Raw genomic sequence first — 21,655 nt, 5'->3', positions numbered from 1 at the left:
TCATATAAATGAGAAGCATCTCTACCCCGTGCCTGATCTCTGGCCAATAAATAAAGATATTCACTGGTATTTCAAATTATCAATATCTGGTTCAAAAAGTATGTCTGAATCTAAATCTATATTTTCCAGCTCTGCTGTATGTAACTGCAACCCCTTTTGAGCTATATTTAATGCAATAGTAGTATTTTTAACCTAAGTTACATTAACTGGTAGTAAACTCATAAATCCCAAATAGTTGACAGACATAAAAGGTCACAATAAAATAATGTTAATCAGGAAATATAGTGTTTAATCAAACAGGGATTTGCCTGCAAGTTCCTTTCAACCACAGAGGTAAACAACTTGCTTTAATAGCGCACTCCGAATATAAATAATTTCTAAAGGCATTTCACAGATGGGTATATGGAAAATGGGCACTGAGCCAGAAAAAGACTCATTAGGAGGGATGACCAAATACTTGGCTGAAGAAATGGGATTTGAGAAGGTTTCAAAGAATAGACAGGTGGAGAGTTGGTGGGATTTAGGGAAGGAATTTTGGCAAACAGAACTCATGAAATTTTTAGCTCGGCTGTTAAGCATAAAAGACAGAGGGATACACAAGGGGCTACAGTCAGAGAAACAGAATCTTGGGATGAGGTGAAAGAGAAAACAGGGTTTGAAATAATTGCTGAAACAGAGTGAAGTGCAGCCTCTGACAGATTTGAAGTTGAAGATGAAGTCTTGGGACAAATAATCAATGATTGATCAGAAGGACAATATTTAGCAGCCCCCATTGTCAATCTTCCAAATTATACACTGCTGTAGTGGTGACAAGGCTTTGCTACAGCACTGCACTTCTTCATATTCAGAAAATATGTTACTCTTTTGTGAGATGGTGGAAATAGGGAAATCAGAGGAATCAATTCTTCCTGACTGAATATTTAATGAAATCACACTGTGCCCACTGGATGTAACACAAAGTCTAGACAAATGCTTACCAGCAAACAGTGCAACATTTGCATGTTTTGGATCATAAGGACACCTTGCCATTCCACTTATGTTGTCATCTCCAAGCACATCCAATGTGTCCAACTGAAACCAATCGGAAGAATTAATGTTCAAATTCTTGGATATTATTTAAGAAAAATATTATTAACTTACACAATTATGTACATTGTACTCAGTAAGACCACTGCAATGGTCTTATCACAGTTTAAAGGAATGGTTCCACAATCCAGTAATCTCAGTGGGACAGAGACGCTACGAGGGAGGACATAGCCTATGATTTTCCCTTCATTAAAGTTAACAGAAAAGACTGGAAAATGTTCCCAAGATCCATTCCTGATGAGCACTGTTCTCCCAATACGAACATTGTGAACCTTCAAATTATCCTATAGATTTCTCATATCACTACCTTTGCACATTTGAAGAAAGGATTAATTGAACAAAGCAGCACTATAGAGGAAAGACGCCAGCAATGGAATAAAAGATGAAATTAAGATTTGTAGCACGTATGAATGAACATATCAAAACAGTAAAATGTTGAAATAGCATAACAGTAATATGTTACTGTTTAAGGAATTGCGGTTTCCCAAATAATTCCACAAAGAAGGCCGTACTTCAGAGCGTGATCCATCTACAAACACATAATAAAAGACTTGAGAAGAAGCTCGTCCACTGTCTTTTCTTGAAGGAAATTTGAAAACTGTAGGCAGAGCAAAAATTAATAATTTGTCCTGATATACTGCACAGGTGTCTCTTTAAAGCAGCTTGCAAGTTTCTGCTTTTATTGCTTTAGCAATTGGGTAATGGTAGGAAAGAATGCTACCTGGAAGTGTGGCCAACATCCAACAAAGATTCTATTTCTACTGTCCTTCCCCCAGTAGCTGCAATATTCTAACTTGCTCTTCTCGGAGCTTTGAAACTTGCTTTCACTTCACTAACTTGAATGATGCTTATAACTTCCTAAGTGGTATCAGAATAAATGTCCAGCTTATATTGCAATAAGCTACACAAACCAAGAAGATTGCACATTTGTTGCCTGCATTGTGAGGTTAGTGACCTCAGCTGGCGCAAGAATACAACTCAATTGATCTCTGAACCTCTCTGCAGGGGGAAAAAACAGCCCTGGTGTTAGCTTCTATTTATATCCAATGATCCCCTGTTGGACAGTGCATACATCTAAATATCAAAGTACATTGTGAGACTTTGTCTGTCATGTTCCCTCTTGTCAAAATAACCTACTGCCACTCGTTGGCCAAGTCCAATTATAAAAATTGTCACCTGGAGCGAGATACTACAGCGCAGTCAATGTCTGTAGAACTTTGTCACTGCAAGAAACAATTAATGAGTCATCAGAGAAGAAAAAAAGAAATTAAAATTAAAAATAAAACTGTTGGTGCTACATCAGCTAAAAAAAATCTTTATTTGTGTTAGCTTTGGCTCAGACTGGCCAGCCAGATGGTAACACTCGCCTCTGCTTTAGAGGCTATGAGTTCAAACCCATCTCCAAAGATTCAATCACATAATAAAGACTAGTGCTTCAGTTCAGTACTCAGCAAGTGCTAGTTGTCAGAGGAGCCATCTTTTGGATACAGCTTTGAGCAAAAGTCCGATTTGCCCTCTCAGATGGTATCAAAAGATTATTCACAGAAGAGCAGGGTTTTTGATCCTAACCAATATTTATCCTTCAAATACTGTCCACAAAAACAGATTATCTAGTCATTGCTGGTAGTGGGAGCTTGCTGTAGACAGGTTTTCTGGCCTCACTCCCCCCAAAACTGGAAAATTCCACACGAGGTCAACAGACTTTCCATTGTCTGTCCCTCGCCCACTCCAATTCCCATTGCGGGCAGGATGGTAAAATTTCTCCTGTTGTCTGCCACTTTTCACTAGATTGCCATGGTTATTATCCATGAAAAATGAAATGCTTTGGATATGTTATTGGGTACGGAAAATTCTGTGTAAAATGCATGTCCATTCTTTTAGTCTCATTTTGAAAATAGGGAAATGTGGAAAGTTAATTATCATACCAAAGTGTTTAAATAGTTCCATCACTGTATGATTACAACGCATGGAAAAAGTATTTTTATTTCCATAATGTCCCTCCTGGTTGACTATAAACTTGGTTATGCATCTTGCTACACTTATGTAAGTGAGAATACAGACAAGTTCCAAAAGAGCAGGCAGATACAATTACTGTCTGGCTAGCCAGCCTGAGACATTTTTGAGATATTAGTAATGGTGCAAAACAAAAATAAGTATTTGAACATTCATTACAGGTGCATTATTGACCAAAGAATTTTTGCAGAGTCTACATGATTCCCATGTGTGTAAAAGGCAAATGAACAGGTGCAGTAATCAATATCCCTTACACAGTTAATACGAGGCAGATGCAGAAAGCATGAAAAAAATGTATAATTGTCAATAAAAAACCAGCCCCAATAAGTTGTGACATTGGAAATGCGCACTCTTGGCACCATTTTTCTGACAGGTTTTCTGATATGTACAGTTGAATGTAAAACAATGATAAAATAGTTAATGCTGGATTGAAATAAGGAAGCAGGAACAAGGTAGTTAGTGTGGGAGGCCTTTTGGAGGAGCTTTTGTACTGACTTTCATTCCACCAGATCAGATAACTCTGATTAATGGGAAAGCTGCCTGTGTGTGAAACAGAAAACTCATCTGGGTATACTGAGTAGGAGTAGGAAAGCAAAATGCAAGCCAAGCTGAAGGAACCATGTGCTGGAGCTGCTCCTAGGTATTAAGACTCAACAGCTGGCAAACCAATGAGATTAAGAGGATTGTCTGCTGCTCTCTTGATAGGAAGATGACATTGACTGCAGATGTCTCTTCTCCTGAGGTAATCTTGGAAAATTAAACCAGTAATGGTAATTGAATTGCCATGGCTTCACTCCAGGTAATTCTGCAATTTGCTATCCTCCTGTATGGTTAGATTCTATTGCTTGAATGCCACAAGAGTGCAGAAATGTCTGCTTGCTGACATTTTCTGCTGTTGGAGTGCTACAGATCAAAGGCTGAGCTAAGCATAATTCTTGGTCAGTACTGCACCAGAGGTTCTGAGACAAAGCTCACCCCTGCCAACTTTCCAATCATTTCTTGTATCTACACTGGCCTCAAAATAAAGGAGAATTGGGACACCAAGTGTTCACCAACAATGCAGGAAGCAAAGAACAATGTATTCTCCCATCCACCTGACCTGGAAGAATCTCCTCACTGGAAATTTAAATCAGTTATTATGTGAGATTTTAGATTGATCGTAGGATTCCTCGCCTGGCATCCACCCTTCTAGCATCTTAGCTATCTACGGGCCGGCTTCAGCTTTACAGTAGGCAGAGGTGGGGAGGGGGCTTGCAAAATAGAATGTTCCACTGCATTCCACAAGCTATCCCCCACAATATATTGGGCAGTTAAGTCAGCCTGCCCTGCCCCTAAGCCTATTGAGGGCCTGTTTCTGCCTTTGCTACAATAATACATGTGGTTGGGGAAGGCAGAACTTAGGAGGCCAGCCCACTCCTGCGGGAGCTCAGGCTCTAAGACATAGCCTTCCCTTCAGCTGCTGGCCAATCATTTTTACGGTTGATCAGCTCAAGGCTGACTTCTACTGGGTGGGGGAATAGCTCCCAGCCCTGTAAAATTAATTCCATATTATTAATCATGTACAAACTGGTCAACCAGCCCAACAAAATCATGCCACTATTTATCCTCCAGATAAGCCTCCTCCAACCCTTCTTCATTTACCCCCATAAACATATCCTACTATTTTTTATTACTTTCTTTCTTATGTCCTCATCTAGCTTTCCCTATGTATCTAAGCTGGTTGTCTCAGTTACTCAGTGTACTGGCGAATTCCACATTCTGACAACACTCTCCGTGTAGAAAGCTCTCCTGAATTTCCAATTAGATTTATTAATGACTATCTCATGTTTATAGCCCCTTGTTCTGGTCTCCCCTGCTCCTGAAAAGCATTTTCTCTACATATACCCAATCAATAATCTTAAAGAACACTCTCAGGCCACTCTTCAGTTTTCCCATTTCCGGAGGAAAAAGCTCAGGCTGCTCAGCCTTTCCTGATGGGTATAACTCTCAGTTCTGTTATCATCAGCTTTGCACATTTGTTTGCACTTTCTCCAATGCCTCTACAGCATGGGGGTTGCTTTAGCTCAGTTGACTGAACAGTAATGCAGAACAACACCAACAGCGTGAGTTCAATTCCCGTACCAGCTAAGGTTATTCATGAAAGCCTGCCTTCTCAACCTTGACCCTTGCCTGAGGTGTGTTGCCCCTCAAGTTAAATCACAACCAGTCAGTTCTCCCTTTCAAATGGACAAGGCAGCTGCTGGTCATCTGAGAAAGTGGCAATTTGCTTTATACAATCTAGGGGCCAGAACTGTACACAGTACAGCCTAAAACATCCAGTGCAGCCTAACCAACCTTCCAACCACATTTAACATAACTTTTCTGTTATAAGTCCTATCTCTCTAAAAATGATTCCCAGTGCTTTTGTCTGCTTTTTTAACAATGGCTTTATTAACCTCCATCACTACTTTTTGTTCTGTGCACCCAGGTTCCTCTGCTCCTTTCTGCCATTTAAACATTTTCCAAGGAGTGTGTAGCTTTTTTAATCTTCCTACCAAAATATACCATCTCACACTTACCTATGCTGAAGTTAATTTGCACACCCATTCTGCACATTTCTTAATGTCTTCCTGTATCCTGTCACAGTCCTCCTCTTTATTAACTACTGGCCCCCATTTGGTGTTGCCTGCGAATTTTGGAATTGAAATTCCGATTCCCAAATGCATTTACATAAATTGCGAACAACAATGGTTCCAGCACGAATTCCTATGGAACACCAATTCCAATTTCTGCCAGCTGTTCATCTAAGCAGAAATATGGAAAATCTGCTGTATCTCCACTGATTGATTTTTGTTCATGATTCAACATGTAGAATTTCTCTATTAATCTTATCATAAGCCATAATTATTAATGTATGCAGGAATCCATGCACTGCTTCTGGCATAGAGAGAAATTAATGTATTTTGTCAAACTGCTTTTTCGAAGGACAGTTCCTTTAAGATAACCAAGGAGTCTAATCACATGCTTAATTAGTTCAATTTTAACTTGTTTCAAAGAAACCTAAACAGGAATCTCATGTTACACTGGGATAAGTAAACAAGACACTTAAGATTATCCACTGTCTTTATCAGGATCATTGATCAGCCAAAACCAAGTTAACGTGTTCCATTACTCATCACACACTAATTGAAGACAAAAAACCCAGTGCCTGTTGAACATTGAGTGAAGCAGCTTTTTAAGGAAAGTTTGCCATTACAATTATTCCTGCTCAACAGCCTTTTGATTAACAGCCACAAATCACTGTTTGCACCCATTTTCCCTATCAGTTCCCTTTGTCCATGGTGATGGTATCCAGTTAGCAACACTTGTGGCTACACTTGTTGAACTATGCCTCAGACTCGTCCTATCCCTGGGAATCTCCCTGAAAATAATCCTTACGTAAACTCCAGAGCTTTGATATGGATCGATGTTCTTATTTGCACTCTCGTCACATTAAGTTGAATATTCGAAGAAGAAAGCTCGATTTTCTGCTTTGAGAGTGTGAAGGGTAGCTTTGAACCCAAGCGCAAAAATCAGCTATTCAGAACGTGTTCTCTCCTCAGTTTCCATATTGCTAAATGGCAGCAGCTGCACACACACTTATGTAATCCGTGTCTCAAGATATCACGTCAAAGGAGATCTTTCTGATTTCAACTGATGCTAGCCTTTTACTCTGCCCTTTGGAAAATCAATCAGGAAAATATATTACAGGAATATAAATTTGGTGAAGGTCATATGTACTCTAAAACTGGAGGTACTAACTGGAAAATGTTATCCAAGACCACTTAATACAAAATCTTGTTTCTAGCAAGGAAAGTTAAATACTCCGTGCAATCATTCTCCTTTCTACATCAGCTCAGTTTTTGGATTACTGCTAAACCTTATTGCCCTAGGTTATTATTTATTTCCTTAGATCATTCTTGCGGGCAAGTGTAAATTCATTAAAACTTTGACAGCATCTTCACTTATCTTAAGATCTAGGTGAACTTTTAATATAGTGCCTGGCAGATCAAACAGTCAGCCTTTTTTGACAATTACTTTTAGTACTGAATTATCTAATGTCCCTTTAAAGATCTTCATTTACAAGAACACATTCTGCAAATTTTCTCAAGGATCCTCCTGATCGAGAGCCATAATTTTGATGGAAAGTTCAGATAATTGCATAAATAAGATTTTAAAAATTTGGTCTTGGGGTGAAAAAATAATGGGCAAGGGCAGCATTTATTGCCCATTCCAAATTGCCCTCAAGAAGGTGGTGGTAAGTTGCCATCCTGAACCGCTGCAATCCAGGTGGTGTAAGTGCACCCATAGCGCTATTAGAAAGGGAGTTCCATGTTTTTAACCCAGTGACAGTGAAGGAACAGCGATTTAGTTCCATGTTAGGATGGTGGGGTCTTTGAGGGGAGCTTGCAGATGGTGGTATTCTCATGGGTCTGCTGCCTTTGCCTTTTTAGGCAGCAGAGACCACAAGTTTTGAAGGTGCTATCAAAGGATGGTTGGTGAGTTGCTACATCAAGATGGTACATACTGTCACTGCTGTGCACTGATAGTGGAATGATTAAATGGATTATGGTGGTGGATGGGGGTGCCGATCTAATGGGTTGCTTTGTCTTGGATGATGTGGAGCATTTTGAGTGTTGTTGGAGCAGCACTCATCCAGGCAAGTGGATTATTCCATCACACGCCTGATTCCTGTTGAAGATACAATGGCCAGTTGGGGAAAAACATGTGGAAGTTCTCAGTGAGTCCTAGACTTCTTCACTTGGCAAACAGAATTTTCATATACATACTGAATATATACTAGTGTGACTAGTTCAGTTTGTTTTGATCCATTTCTTTTTAAATTTGTGTGACTACTTCATCAAAACTCCAGGAATTACCATGTAATTTTTTTATCACAGCAATCAAGAATATTACAGGCAGAAAGTTGCCAACTGACCGCCTCACCCTATTGTAATTTGGATGAGAATGACAAACAGCAAGCCATCTCTCGCACTTTAATACCTCCTCCATCTATTCAGGGCACTTTAATACTGTGCTTCTGCAGTACTCTCACTGTGTATAGCTCTCGGGTGCATTTAAATTGATGGCTTGGTTGCTAACATTCTCTTATTCTGTCACTCGAAGATCCAGGGTTTGGCTGAAATAGCTTAACTACTGCATCTTTTAGTTGGTACCCAGAGAGATCTGTATTAAAAACATGATCAACAGTATGTGACACTGCTGAGAATGGCAGCCAATGTATTTCCCCAGTTGAGTACAAGATAAAGCAAGGGTGTAAATCTTGAATAGTATACAAGTTCAGCTTCAGTTGAATCCCTATCATTGTTGTGTTTTATATGATCAAGAGTTTTATGTACAGGATGTAGTTTTCTTTGAAAAACATTATTAAGGAAACAAACAACTGACTTTCAAATGATAAGCCACATTAAGGTTATGATCACCCAATGTCTCCCAGCATAACACTGGGAGTACTAATAATTCCACTTGGAAAAGCATTTCAATGGACATACCTTATAGTTTCTGCATGATGGGTTGAAAGCATTTGTCCCACAGACAAATAAGGTGTTATCATTTCTTTTCAGAAGCAATTTAATAAAATTGTGACATTCATCCTAGACCAGCAAAACAAAAATCGCATTATTATTATTGGTTTACAGTACATGTTTCATTACGCAAATACTACTGTGAACTGTGCTGCTAAAACATCTTCATTGCTGAACAACAGAAAGGAATTTTCCTCTTTTAATCATTCACCAGTATAACAAATAAAGCTATCAACAGGGGAACTAATTAGCAGATAACTGATAAAGCCAATGAATCACATTAATGACATAATCAGAGGTCAATCAGAGATGGTGTCATACGATAACAGACACAGCGAATCTACATTAAAGTGACACCCATTAGGGAAATAATACCTGCTTACCTTATGCTTTCCCTTCATTCTGCATATGTCTATGTCAGCTTGTTTAGATCGCCATGTTAATTTCTGAGATGAGGAACAGAACCAGCTCATTAGAACCAGGTAGCATCTTACACATCTTATTGACTATCACTACAGAATACACAGCATCATATTCACCCCTGTTGCTGTCAGACTTTTGAATGGACTTACCTTGAATTAAGTTGATCTTTTTCTACACCCCAGCTATGACTGTAACACTACATTCTGCACTCTCTTGTTTCCTTCTCTATGAACAGTATGTTTTGTCTGTATAGTGCGCAAGAATCAATACTTTTAACTCCACGTGAATACATGTGACAATAATAAATCAAATCAAAGATTTACTTAACTGATTAAATAATCTTTGAAGTATGTAGACCTGTGCCGTATAAACAAACTATTTAGCATTATAATACAGCACTAGTCCAAGTGAGACATTTATTTGCAAATATATAGTTCGTTTGTTCCACAAAATGTGCTCCCTTGAATAGAACCTTTCCATAATGGCAGTTAATGGGAATGGTACTTTGAAATTTAAAGTCAGGATTCATTTAAGCCTTGCTTATACCAAAGCTTTTAGCTGTCTCCGTCTAGCCCTTACTTTCCTGCCAGTTGTTTTAACTCACAGTAGTCAAGTCTTATCTGGGTTCTGCATATGGGGCTTCATGTTTAAACTGAAACAGCATAGTTACAGAAACAAAGAAAACACATGCTACTTACTTTGTTAAAATTAATCTGCTCGGTGAAGGATGTATCCATTTCAATCGTGTAAATATGGTCTCTATAAATAGAACACAGAATATACATGTTCATTTCAGGCTTCAACCACAGACTTCAGAATCTTATCGCAAAAAACAGACAGCAAACCAGGAGGAGCAAATCATTCAATTTGAAATGCTTCACCACATAATAATACAACTATTACAAATACATTGGAAAAGATTTTGGTCAATGGATTATTCATAAAGAGGAAGCAAATTGGTTTCCCAATTGCTACGTTTAGTCAGTGAGTAGCTGAGCAATACTGAACAGAAATGAGCTCAGATTTGATCCCTGATCTTTACTGGGGCTCCTGCTCCTGCTTGGGAGCCAGCAAGCCCTGTTAGGAGTCAACGCACATGGGTATCAGTATAATAAAGGCAAATTACTGCGGATGCTGGCATCAAACAAAAACAGAAAACACTGGAAAATCTCAGCAGGTCTGACAGCATCTGTGGAGAATCAGTTGGGGATAGCTTCAGTTTCTCCTGTGATGTGTCCCCACAATGCACTCAAATCTCTCTCCTCTCCCCATTGCCAAAAGTGCTTAGCAATGGTCACCATAATGAGCAATGTGCCTTTGGGTCAGGACAGCACCCATAATACGCAGACAGCTGTCATAGCAAGGATCATCGGCTTCAGAAGAGGAGGGTTACGTGTGCATTGAACAAAAAACATTCGTTGAAAACAATGGGCAGAATTTTCGTGAAAGATTTCAGAGAGTCATGATGGCGAGAAAAATGGGGTGAAATGCGCTGATCTCTCGCATGTGTTCCGCTTCGCAATCTTTTGTCACACAAGTCATTTTTTCGGAGAGTGGTGAGTTGTGTGCTGGTAGTGAGGGGAGGGGAGGTGACTGCAAAGAGCTTGGGTGCCATTATGCAAGAGTGAAACTGATCTCACAGTGGAGTGGGTGACCACCAACCCGCCCCCTCCAAGACACAGATTGTTTGCATCAGGGCTCCCTCGACGTGCCCTCCTGTAAGGACACCTCTACAATCCGCCTCTACACTAGCCCTTACACATAGCGCACTCCCCCCTCACCTGCCACCATGGCCCCCACCAGGCCTCACACCCTGACACTGCTCCTGGCACACAGATAGTCCTGCCCAACTGGCACATTGGTAGTGCCCAAATGTGGAGCAGAATCCTCAAGAGCAAGCGGCAGCTGGACTTCCTCTGCACATAGAGGAAGATCTACAAAGGGCTGTCATTTGTAGGCACCTTGCAAAATCCAGGCTATATAAGTGGCACTTACTCGAACTGCAAGTGAATTGGTTACTCACGTATGCCACCTTCTGCAGGATTTGGTGCTTCAGGGACTTGGGGGTCATCCACTACCCATGGCATTGAAAATGACTGCAATGCTCAATTTCTACATCAATGGTTCCTTCTAGAACACCTTTGGTGATCTGTGCAGGATCTCTCAAACCTTCACCCACAAATGTATCCAGGTGATCACGGACAATATCTTCACTGAGAAATACAACTTTTGTCAATTTTGATTCGAGACCAGCTGAGCCTGTAGCAAGAGAACTGAGATTCGTTGGGATTTTCCACAGGTGCAGGGTGCCATCAACTGCACTCACATGGCTCTAGGATCGCTGTGGCAACCATCAGTCAAGTGTGTGAACCACATGGGCTTCCTCTCACAAAACCTTTAGCTGGTCTGCGACTGTAATAATGAGATCATCCAGGTCTGTGCACAATATTGTGGCAGCATCCATGACTCATACATCCTCAGCAGATCTCAGATCTCTGATATTTTCCAGGATCCACAGAAGTTTAAGCACTGGATCCTCAGGACAAGGGCCACCTATGGAGGATGTGGCTGATATTGCCTGTGCAGTGGCCTGAGACTCCAGCTGAGAAAAGGTATAACAGAGTTCATGCCGTAATCAACTTTAGTGGAGCACACCACTTTGATCCTGAAAATGAATTTTTAGTACATTGACAGATCTGGTGGAGCTCTGCCGTACACTCCTCAGAGAGTGCCATGCCTCACTGAGGCTGGCTTGTTGCGCACTGTACAACCTGACGATGCAAAGGAGGGACGCCTTGGATGATGAGGAGATGGTGGAGATGTCTCCTCCGATGAGGAACAAGTGGAGGAGGGTGATGAAGTCCTGGAAGCCCTGTTGGTGATGAGGCTATTTATTCTGGCCAGAAGAGGCAGGCATTGTTGTGAAGTCCTAAGAGCTACAAGTTCTCGCAAGGAGGATAGTTAGGATTCTCCTGAGAGGACAAGATAGCAACTGGGAGTGTCCAGCACAGTTGGGCAAGAGTCAGTGCACTCACACACTGTGCAGAGTCTCATCTCACGCAAAGCGTGGCAGAATACAGCAGGAACATTGACTTCTAATGCGCATGATCCTTTCTCAGCATAATCACCCATCCCCTTCATTGCACACCCACATCTACCAATAATCACCTATCCCCTTCATACCCACATGTCAATACTCAGCTGTCCCCTTCACATTATATCCACATCCATCAATAATCACCTTCCCCTTCATTTCACACTTACTTCTGTCAATAATTACCTGTCCCCTTCATATCACACCCACTTCTGTCCAGAGTGCAGGAGGGAAGGATGGAGGCAGCCTCAACTCCAAGGTTCTCACACACCACATCATGTGACCCAACAATATCAAGGTTCTTGCAGCGAACACAATCAACATCATGGTGCAGACATCACTGATGTGGGCAATGACTTTGAAATAGGACAATCACTGTGGTCAAAAGGTTCTGCACTACACAGAGGACAGGCCCCTGGGGTGCACCTTGTAACTTCATTTTGTGCAGATACCTCAGTGATGAAGTGCAGTGCAAGACCAATGTCTTGATCACCATGGCGATCACCAGCCGACTGATGTTGACCTTGGTGCGTTGGCATGTTGGCACGATTGCCTCAGTCTGAAGGTGGACTTCTTCACACTGTCTTACAATTCAAGGAATGCAGCAGACAACCCTCCCAATGTTATTCAGCTTGTCTTTGCAGCTCCAGCAACTGAGGCAGCACCAAGTGCAGGGAATCCTCATCTAACTCAGCTTCAGCAGATTCCTGGCCTCCAGTAATCCTCCCAGTGCCAGCACCATGGGAGGTCCCTGCCTCCACTTGTTGTGATTCAGTCATTGCGATGTACTCGCCAGACTGTACTCTACTCTAGAACTAGGTCCACTGAGTTGTGTGTCTCTGCACTGATGGAGGGCGTGGGTGAACACTGTGATGGGTCTTCAGTTAGTTCGTCATCAGATTCACCTTCTGAGGTGTCTTTGGACCTTGAGACAAGGGCTTGACTTGTGGACATCCTTGGCTGCTTCCCAGGTGTGCCTGTGAGATAATGGAGAGCTCACTATTACATGACAGGATGCTTCAGAACAGGAGACATCACTCACAGTGTGGCTGTCTGATGGATGTTGTAGTGCAGGATCCTCACTTAGTTGAATGCCACTGACCTCACTGTCAGCGCAGGAACAGCCCTCATCCATCCTTGCTGGCCAGCTGGATGGCTTAATTCTAAAAATTGGTGAGGGTTTTCAGTTTGGGCATTTTATCACCAGTCTAGGGCCTCTCTGGTTGTGAGTCAGAGAGAGTGGGTGGTAATGTCCCTTGAGCTGGCAGTGGTGAGATCCCTGTGCATTTGTGATGGATATGAGTGTGTGAGTTGAGAGTGATAAGAGTGACTTACCCTGTGGAACGGAGGAGAACATTCATCCTCTTCCTGCACTGTGAGGCTGTCCTCTTTTGCAGGTCACTGATGCTGATCATTGCCTCCCATGCTGGATTTGTCACCTTGGATGAAGCTCTTCACCCAGAGTGGAAATGGAGGACTTCACAGAGGGTCTCTATTCCGTGAAGCAGGTGCTCGAGAGAGACATCACTGAATTTTGGGCAGCATGTTTCCTCCATTTGGAAGCCATGACTTTCTGGTACCACTTGATCCCTTAGAAAATGCTTGCTTCTGGGCAGGGCACCCTTTAATATGGCACCTGGGCTACAAAGCCCAAAGTTACAGTGGGGCATTTGAATCAGAGGCCACCCCGCCAGCGATCCAATATAAAACTCTTGCCTCTCAATTTTTTTCAACAAAGTGATGCAAGAAATTCCTGAAAAGGCCACCATTGCCACTGACAGATCAATTTCTGAATCGATTTCCCCGCCTGCTTTCTGATTTTGCTGATTTCACAGAAAACCCAGCCGAAGTATTCCCCATTTTTTTCCAGCCGCCATTTCCAATCTATACTGATGGAACCAAATGATCTGTATGTCCTTATCAAGTAAATGAGAAACCTTAAGTACTGCTGGAAGGCTCCAGAAAGTTTTGGTGTTAAACTCTGAAGGTTGAACAGAGCCTCTGCTGATAAGATCATTTCTACCAATGTAATAGTAGAAAAGGAGAGTCAGTATACAGCTGTACATCATATACAGAATTGCCAGAGATACAATTTCTCACACCTAAAGCACACCAGGTCTTTCCATTACAGAACACTGACAAGTACAATTAGATCCCCTTAATGTAACTGTATATGGAGAGGTAGACATAAGACACCAACCTGAAAGAAAGACAAACAGCAAATTTGAAACCCTTGGCTGTGCATTTTTAAAATTCACCCTTGCATATACCCTTAACTTGAAACCTTCCTAGAGGTGATATCATCTGACTTTAAGCAATAAACAAAACACTGTTTATACTTGACAAGGACATGCTCAAAGTGGCACGTTCCTTCACTGTAAATGTTAAAATGAAATTGCAATGTCGACAATTGCAAAGCATTAAATAGTGCTTTGAGCCTAATGCACTTCATTCACTCATTCAAAACCATATGCAGACAAATAGTCCATTGTGTTTGCTAAGTTTTCCTTTGTGAAATGTCAAATTGCTTACATGTTGCTGAGAACTGCACTTTCTTTACAAATATCCACCAATCTTCCTAAGGGGGAAACCATTAGTACATCAGATGCAGGGCTATTTTTAAATTCTCCTGCACACACTCCCTCTGTGAGAACAGAATAGGCAGGAAGGTTTGCTGTGAGGGGAGAGAGTAGTTATCTTGAGCTGCTAAACCCATTTCCTTATTTTCTATTTAGGTGCCATTAAATGGACATCTGCGCAAACTCTTGACTGATTTCAATAGAAACTATTTAGAAATTGAATTGATTTTGGGTATACTAATTTGTTGTTCTCATGTCATCTACTGTCTACTATGTTCTGGTAGATGTAATCAGTACAGCCAATTATTGAAATGGCCAGTTCTATATGGCACAAGCAATTTATTAAATACGTTGTCTCAACAAAAATACTATTATTTTTACATGGAACTGTGTTATCGGAAAAACTTAAAGGACACCATCTTCTTGAGACAGAAGCTTTTTTTCCCTAAACATGTACACATGATGACAAACAAGGTCAAAGAGTCCTGGTTCTGCTATTAGTAAAAGCAGTGGCAAAGTTGCTAAAATTGCTGTCTGCATCCTGGTGTAGGTTAGTGGTTAGTGCAAGGGAGATCGGGGAAAGAGAAGAGGAAATTGTTAGGATTCCTACCACTGCTCATAAATGACGAATTGGCACATGGGTGAGATATTGGGTGGGGATTAGTATCCATGGAGGGTGCCTCAGCTAACTCTCCAGAGGAAGATGGAAGGGAAAATGGGCACAGTGGATCATGCCTTTGGTTGAGAATAAAACAACACGGGATGCTCCTCTCCTCACAGCTATTGAACTAAACATCATTTTTATCCCATCAAAACCTTTTGGATGAAACACAAGCCATTTCAAAAGGTAATTTCGCATCACTCAAATTATTGAAGAGGAACCTGTTCTTCAGAATATAATCCAATACACAGTATATTGGAGATTAAGGTGAATTGGATTTCCTTAATTTGCGTTCTGCCAGTACTTAACTGCCAAGGCAGCTAAAACAATAAACTTATAAAGACATCTTCACAAATATTTGTCGGATAAGCATGGTTTGTAAACAGTGCTGCAAATTAAGTTGAATAGCACCTCCTTGCAGGTGATACCATTGCAACGAAAATGAAATAGCATGTTTCTCTCTGGAAAAAAAACTATACCATTCTATTCATAGATAGAAAACATACAACAGGCTATCTTCGCCATAAAAAGGTTTCCCTTAAATCTTCTGCTTTAAAAGTTATGAAAGCCAAATGGGTACTAACTTTACTGAAAAAGAAAGACCTTTCCAAACTATCACAAAGCAGACCCATGCATAAACCTGATTACTATCCTGCTGACAGAAAGATGAATTCTCTATCTTCCTTTCCACCATTTTCTTTTTGATATTCTTTTTAGCTGTCCAACACTAATTGAGTTATAGGAGCTCCCAGAGTCCAAATAACTTTCCTTCTGCAGTCTCCAGCTTCAAAATTGGATTTAGCTTCCATAATTTTATCTCAGGCAGTAAATTAATTCCATTGTGCAAAAATGACCTTCTACTTCCTGAACATGATCCCTCTACATTAGGGTAAGTGTAAAAATAGTATTATACCCTCCTCTAAATGGGCAGGATCTAAGTGGAATTCGTATTTACGTTTTGGGAGGATGGAGTGCAGAGTTATTTTTGGCATTCTAACACTCAATACAAATGAAACAACATGTTTCACACCATCATCTGTTGTGAACCAACAAGGAAAAACACATTTTCCAAATCACTGTCATGGAAACAGTGACTTCTAATTTCAGATTGCAATCCTATTGCAAAGTTTGTCTAGTTATGTTTGTTATGCTCAATTTGTAAAGGTGGCAGGCTACTGATTTATATATTAATATTTTATATTGCAGACTATGGAATGAAAACAATCAAGACTCACAGGGTTAAAGTTTATATAATGTAATAGTGGGAAATGGGTGTTGGTGAATCAGCCACCTGTTTTATATCTCTTCCAATTTACCTAACTTCAATAGGAAGAAAAATGAGGACAGATATAAAACATGCTGCTAATTTGTCATCATCTGCTTTACACCAACACAGGTCAAAATACTCCCCACTGTCCCTAATTACAAATGTAGGAATAGCAAGCATCAACTCAAAGCTACAATGCCCTGACAGCAAGACTCAACTTCAACATCACTTACAATCCAAGGAATGTCCAGGTGTCCTTGTGTCTAACTCCTCCCAGTACTATTCTGTAAGGAGTTATGGTACAGATTAGCTAAGGTTCTAACTGAATGGCAGAATACGATCACGGGGGCTGAATGGCCAACTTTTATTCCATGTATTTTGTGCCTATACATGAAACAACACTGTAAAATGATTCAATGGACACAAAACCATCTCTTACATCTGCAAGCAAATACAAGCCTGTTGCCTAAAACTGCTCACTTAAATTAATCTCTTCATGAGATTACACGAGAATTAGAACAACTTTCGTTGGGACATTTCAGAACACTGGTCAATAAGGACAAGTTAGTGAAACAATACTGACCTAGCAGCAATGTAGAGTGTTCGATTCATTTTCACAATCAGCTGAATGTCCAGCTTGTGTCTTAGTGTGCTATTTCGACCTGGTTTGTGACCCAAAAATACCGGATATTGTTTCGTATCTGTTAGAGGAGAAAGAATGTAACTACATCAGCCTGAATTGCAATTCTCACACTTAGCCCTTCACTCTTTGTACCCCAAGGCAGTAAAGTAATATCACAGCAGATTTCACAAGCATTCATTCCTGTAATCCTTGTTACAAGCCAGCAGGGACACTAATTTCATCATAAAATGAAAAATGCTCACTTGGAAGGAAATTGCATTTGTTTTATCCACTATTCTGTGTTAAAGACATTTAACTAACTCCGTACAGATGCACCATTTCACAACATTCTCCCTTTTATTTTTGGAGTTTACACTTAAGTCAGCAAATAACAAATTTTACTCGAAAACTTACAGTTGCCATGTGCAATACTGATAGGCTCAGAGTCTTCGGGGAAACCAGCCCCAACAAAATGTAGTAGCGAAAAATATAGCAGCAAGGCCTCAGACTTCATAGTAGCGCAGCTAGCTCACGTCTTGTTTTCACTTAAGCCTGCGGAGGAAGGAAAATAATGTCAACTTTGTATCCAATCAGGGGTTTTAACTATGACTGTGAAAGATTGGTAATGAGAAATAGCATTATTTTGCATTTCACATATACATCCATTGTTCAGAAATCAAGACAGAGGGGAATAGAGAGAAAGAATGAAGAGACCAAGACTAAAAGAGAAATGAGGGAAAAAGAGATAATGCTTTGCCTACATTCAAAAATTCATTTGAGTATCTAGGTAAAGCATTTCCAACTAATGTATCAGGATAGAAATTGGAAAAATTCTTATCCCCATATTCCAAATGCTTTTCAAAATCACTCAGTTGTTTTTATTTTGGACAATTCACAATCTTCTGGATTGCAAAATAAATCAAACAGAAAAGAGTAAACAAGTAAGAATGGAGTTAAATGGACCAAAGATTTCAAACCTGGCATCAATGTCTTGCTGACACTAACTGGCCTGGAAAAAATTTATTCAAATGTCCTTTTGTGCCAACTTTTAATTATCAATTCCAAAATAGAATTTAATTTACATTCTGCTGAACCCTGTGTAATTGCATACCTAAAATCAACACTGCAATATATTCAACAATTAATCCATTACACATTCAAATCTTGTGCCGTGGTTGACAACTGTGCAGTCCAGAACAATGTCTGCACACAAACTTACCTATCTGCCTTAGGATAACTATTGAGCCAGCATCAGAGACTGCCCAATGCTACTCTGACAAGGATTATAACCTCCATCATCTGATAATAAAATATGCTAACAAGGCAGTGTGTTCTGATGTTGCTGCAATGCAATTATCTTGAAGCAGTATAAGCAAGTACAGCTCAATCGCTGTCATATGACCTCCTGCATTTCAAGGACTATTGTAAAGAGGGCAGATCCGATACTTATTGCAAATGACACCCGGAATAGACCTCAGGCCAGCAGTCAGTGGTTAATAATGTAAACTAGGTCTTTTTGAATTCATTGAATAACCCGTTTAGTGTTGCAAAAACACATCAGGAGACACACTCCTAAATTGGCACAGGCCCACCTCACCCCTGACTTTCACACCCAAACTATTCTAATTCTTGAACACTAAAAAGGTGTGTGAACTCAGTTCTCAAATCCCACAAATAGGAAAACATTGGCCTGGATGTTTGCTCCTGAGACAGGTATGTGGGGACAGTGTCTCTGAGGCAGGTATATCTTTGTTCCAGTGGTGGGGGGAGAGGTGGAATATAATACAAGCTGCACTTCGCCACGGGGCTGCCATATTCCAAGGGGGGCTGCTTAAAAGGCCTATTTGATTCTCTGGGACACAATTCCAGTTATATCCTTAAACATTAAGCTCTTTGGTTCACACCCCTCACATCCCCTCACCCACTGCCCACTCTCCATGCCCATATATGTCAACCTGTGCCAAACAATGACCCCAACCAACTCAATGGCTTCTTACAGCCCCTATGCCAACTTAGTGTTAACTCATGATTCTTTATCCACCCCACTGCCTATTATGGCTCCTATGGCAATTTTGTGCCAATTCATGGCACACCTCTCTCCCTCCCTACACTCCAAGCTCTTACAACATCTATGCCAACTTAACTAGTATGTACCATGGGCAGATCTCAGGGGTTGTGCTGGGATGAATTAAAACAAAGTTCTAAATATCTTCACTATATAAAAAAACTCTCATTCATGAAAGCCCATTTAATAAATTTAAATCCCATCAATCACTTAATCCTTTATGAAAACAAACATTTGTATTCATGACTCCACAAAAACTAATCCTTTAATAGCCTACTTGAAATGTCAATCAAACTGCAACCTCCCCCCCCTCACCGTTTGTGATGATAGGTTGCTAAAAGCAGTCAACCATTAATAATGCAAGAATGATGGCACTTAGAGTAATGTCAACAAACGGCGACCGAAATTGCTGGAAGAAATTTTATTTAAACTCTCAGATGAAGCCAGGTGTTATTTTGAACTTTAAAGGGCCAAGGACTTAAATACCTTGAATGCAAGGCAGTTCTGCACATCTTATGCATGTTTCAAGGGCATTTACAGTTCCAAAAATCTGTAATTCAAACACAGTGGGAAATGATACATTTTCCAGCAAAAAAAGGTCCAACATTGAGTTCAAATGGTACTGTTGAACTTGAGTTTCCCACATGTGGGAATGACTTCCCACTACAATAGCAATCCCATCCTTCCCCCAAAGGAAAATGGTTTCTGCCAAGCGCATTGTCAGTACAACTTGACCTGGGTCCATCCTCCATTTGATAGGTCATGAAGTTTCCATGATGCAGCCAAAATCTTGGCTGCTCTTTTTCCAAATCACTGCTCCTAGATTCCCAAAGAACCCTTGTTTTCTCTTCCGTAAGCTTATTCTTCCTACTGCACACATGTAGAGAAAACAAAAGGAGTGCAAAATTGTGGATGCATGTAGTTGACATTTATATGTTTCTGCGTTTTTCCTCTAATGTATTTTTAATTCTATACTTCATTTGCTACAGCCACATGATCACTGTAGAAGCTGATAGCAGGGGTAGTCAGGAAAATTATGGCCATTTATTACCAGTAGCTGGTTCTAACAATACCGGCCATTCAAGGGCAATGTCCCATAGCTGTTAATTACACAAGTATCAGATTGTTATGCAAATTCCTCTAAACCCACTATGGATTTGCATATTAATAGAGTTTCAATACCAAATTTTCATTTCAAACCTGAATTACAATAAAATGTTATAATAATAGTGTGCTAAAATTCTGTCATCTTCAACTCACCATCGTAAGGGAAGACAGAAACAGAGAACTTGCATTTATATGGCACCTTCCATGATCTTACACATTTCACTACTAATTAAGTACTTGCTGTAATACAATATAGTTACAGTTGTAATGTTGGAAATGCAATAGCCGAGATGCACACAGCAAGGCCTGACAAAAAGAAATGCGATAATGACCAAATGATATGTTTTATTTATGTTGGTTATTAAATAAATATTGGCTTGGCCAACAGGAGAATTCCCCTGTACTTAGAATAGAAAATAAGACTCCTTATATCCATGTCAGAGACAGATGATGCCATGGTTTAGCATCTCATTACCTCCAACAGTGGAAAACTCCCTCGATACTGCACTGCATTGAGATTATCTGCTCTAATGGGTCCTTTCTTATTTGTCACTTACATAAATTCATGATTTTCTGGAAGGTCTTGAACCATGACCTGCTGACTCAAAGGTGAGAGTACTATCACTAAGACACAACTAAATACCCATCATATCACAAATTGCTCTCTGAAAATTCCTGAAAGTTATATCAAGGCTAGTTTGCTGGCAAGCGGCACTGACTAATCTCCTGCAGCCCTAAAACACTCTGAGTTATCTGAGTTCTCCAATTTTTGCCTCATAAATATCCCCAATTTTAACTGCCACACAACTGGCGGCCATGGCTTCAGCTACCATGGTCATAAACATAATTTCTCTTCCTAAACTTCTCAGGCACACCTTAACATTTAGACCTTCGAACAAGTTTTTAAACATCTGCTATTTTGTATGACCTTATTTGACCTAATATCTCCTTTTGTGGCTCAGTGTCACATTTTATTTGGTTTTGCCCTTGGCAAGTGAATTGGTTCATTTTAGCTGCTCGATAAATACAAGCAGTAATTGTGGAGGCACAAAGATATGGCCTCATCTCACCTCTACCAAAATCAGGCAGTTTTACTTCACTGTGGGAGGCCTTGGGTACAGGAACATGATGACTGAAGATCAATATGTGTGTCATGTGCAAGCATTGCACAGTG

At 40.4% G+C, this 21,655-nt stretch overlaps 1 protein-coding gene across 9 annotated transcripts in view; it reads right to left on the bottom strand.

The window, feature by feature from the left end:
* sema6a (sema domain, transmembrane domain (TM), and cytoplasmic domain, (semaphorin) 6A) overlaps window positions 1-21,655 on the bottom strand; it is a 147,226-nt gene that overhangs the window by 38,215 nt on the left and 87,356 nt on the right. For 8 of the 9 annotated variants that reach the window (XM_080188973.1, XM_080188971.1, XM_080188977.1 and 5 more), the window contains exons 2-7: window positions 17,724-17,861; window positions 17,271-17,388; window positions 9,785-9,845; window positions 9,047-9,109; window positions 8,631-8,732; window positions 978-1,071 (exon numbers count right to left, since the gene is read on the bottom strand). In XM_080188973.1, coding sequence (XP_080045099.1) covers window positions 978-1,071; window positions 8,631-8,732; window positions 9,047-9,109; window positions 9,785-9,845; window positions 17,271-17,388; window positions 17,724-17,823 — 538 coding nt within the window. In that variant the 5' untranslated portion in view covers window positions 17,824-17,861. Of the gene's footprint in view, window positions 1-977; window positions 1,072-8,630; window positions 8,733-9,046; window positions 9,110-9,784; window positions 9,846-17,270; window positions 17,389-17,723; window positions 17,862-19,860; window positions 19,882-21,655 lie in introns of those variants that run through there. The other variant, XM_080188976.1, reaches the window with a different exon arrangement.

Source organism: Carcharhinus amblyrhynchos, chromosome 5, assembly GCF_965287045.1.
Source record: "Carcharhinus amblyrhynchos chromosome 5, sCarAmb.v2.hapA, whole genome shotgun sequence".
Taxonomy (NCBI): Eukaryota; Metazoa; Chordata; class Chondrichthyes; order Carcharhiniformes; family Carcharhinidae; genus Carcharhinus; species Carcharhinus amblyrhynchos.
This window is presented reverse-complemented; position numbering and strand designations above follow the sequence as displayed.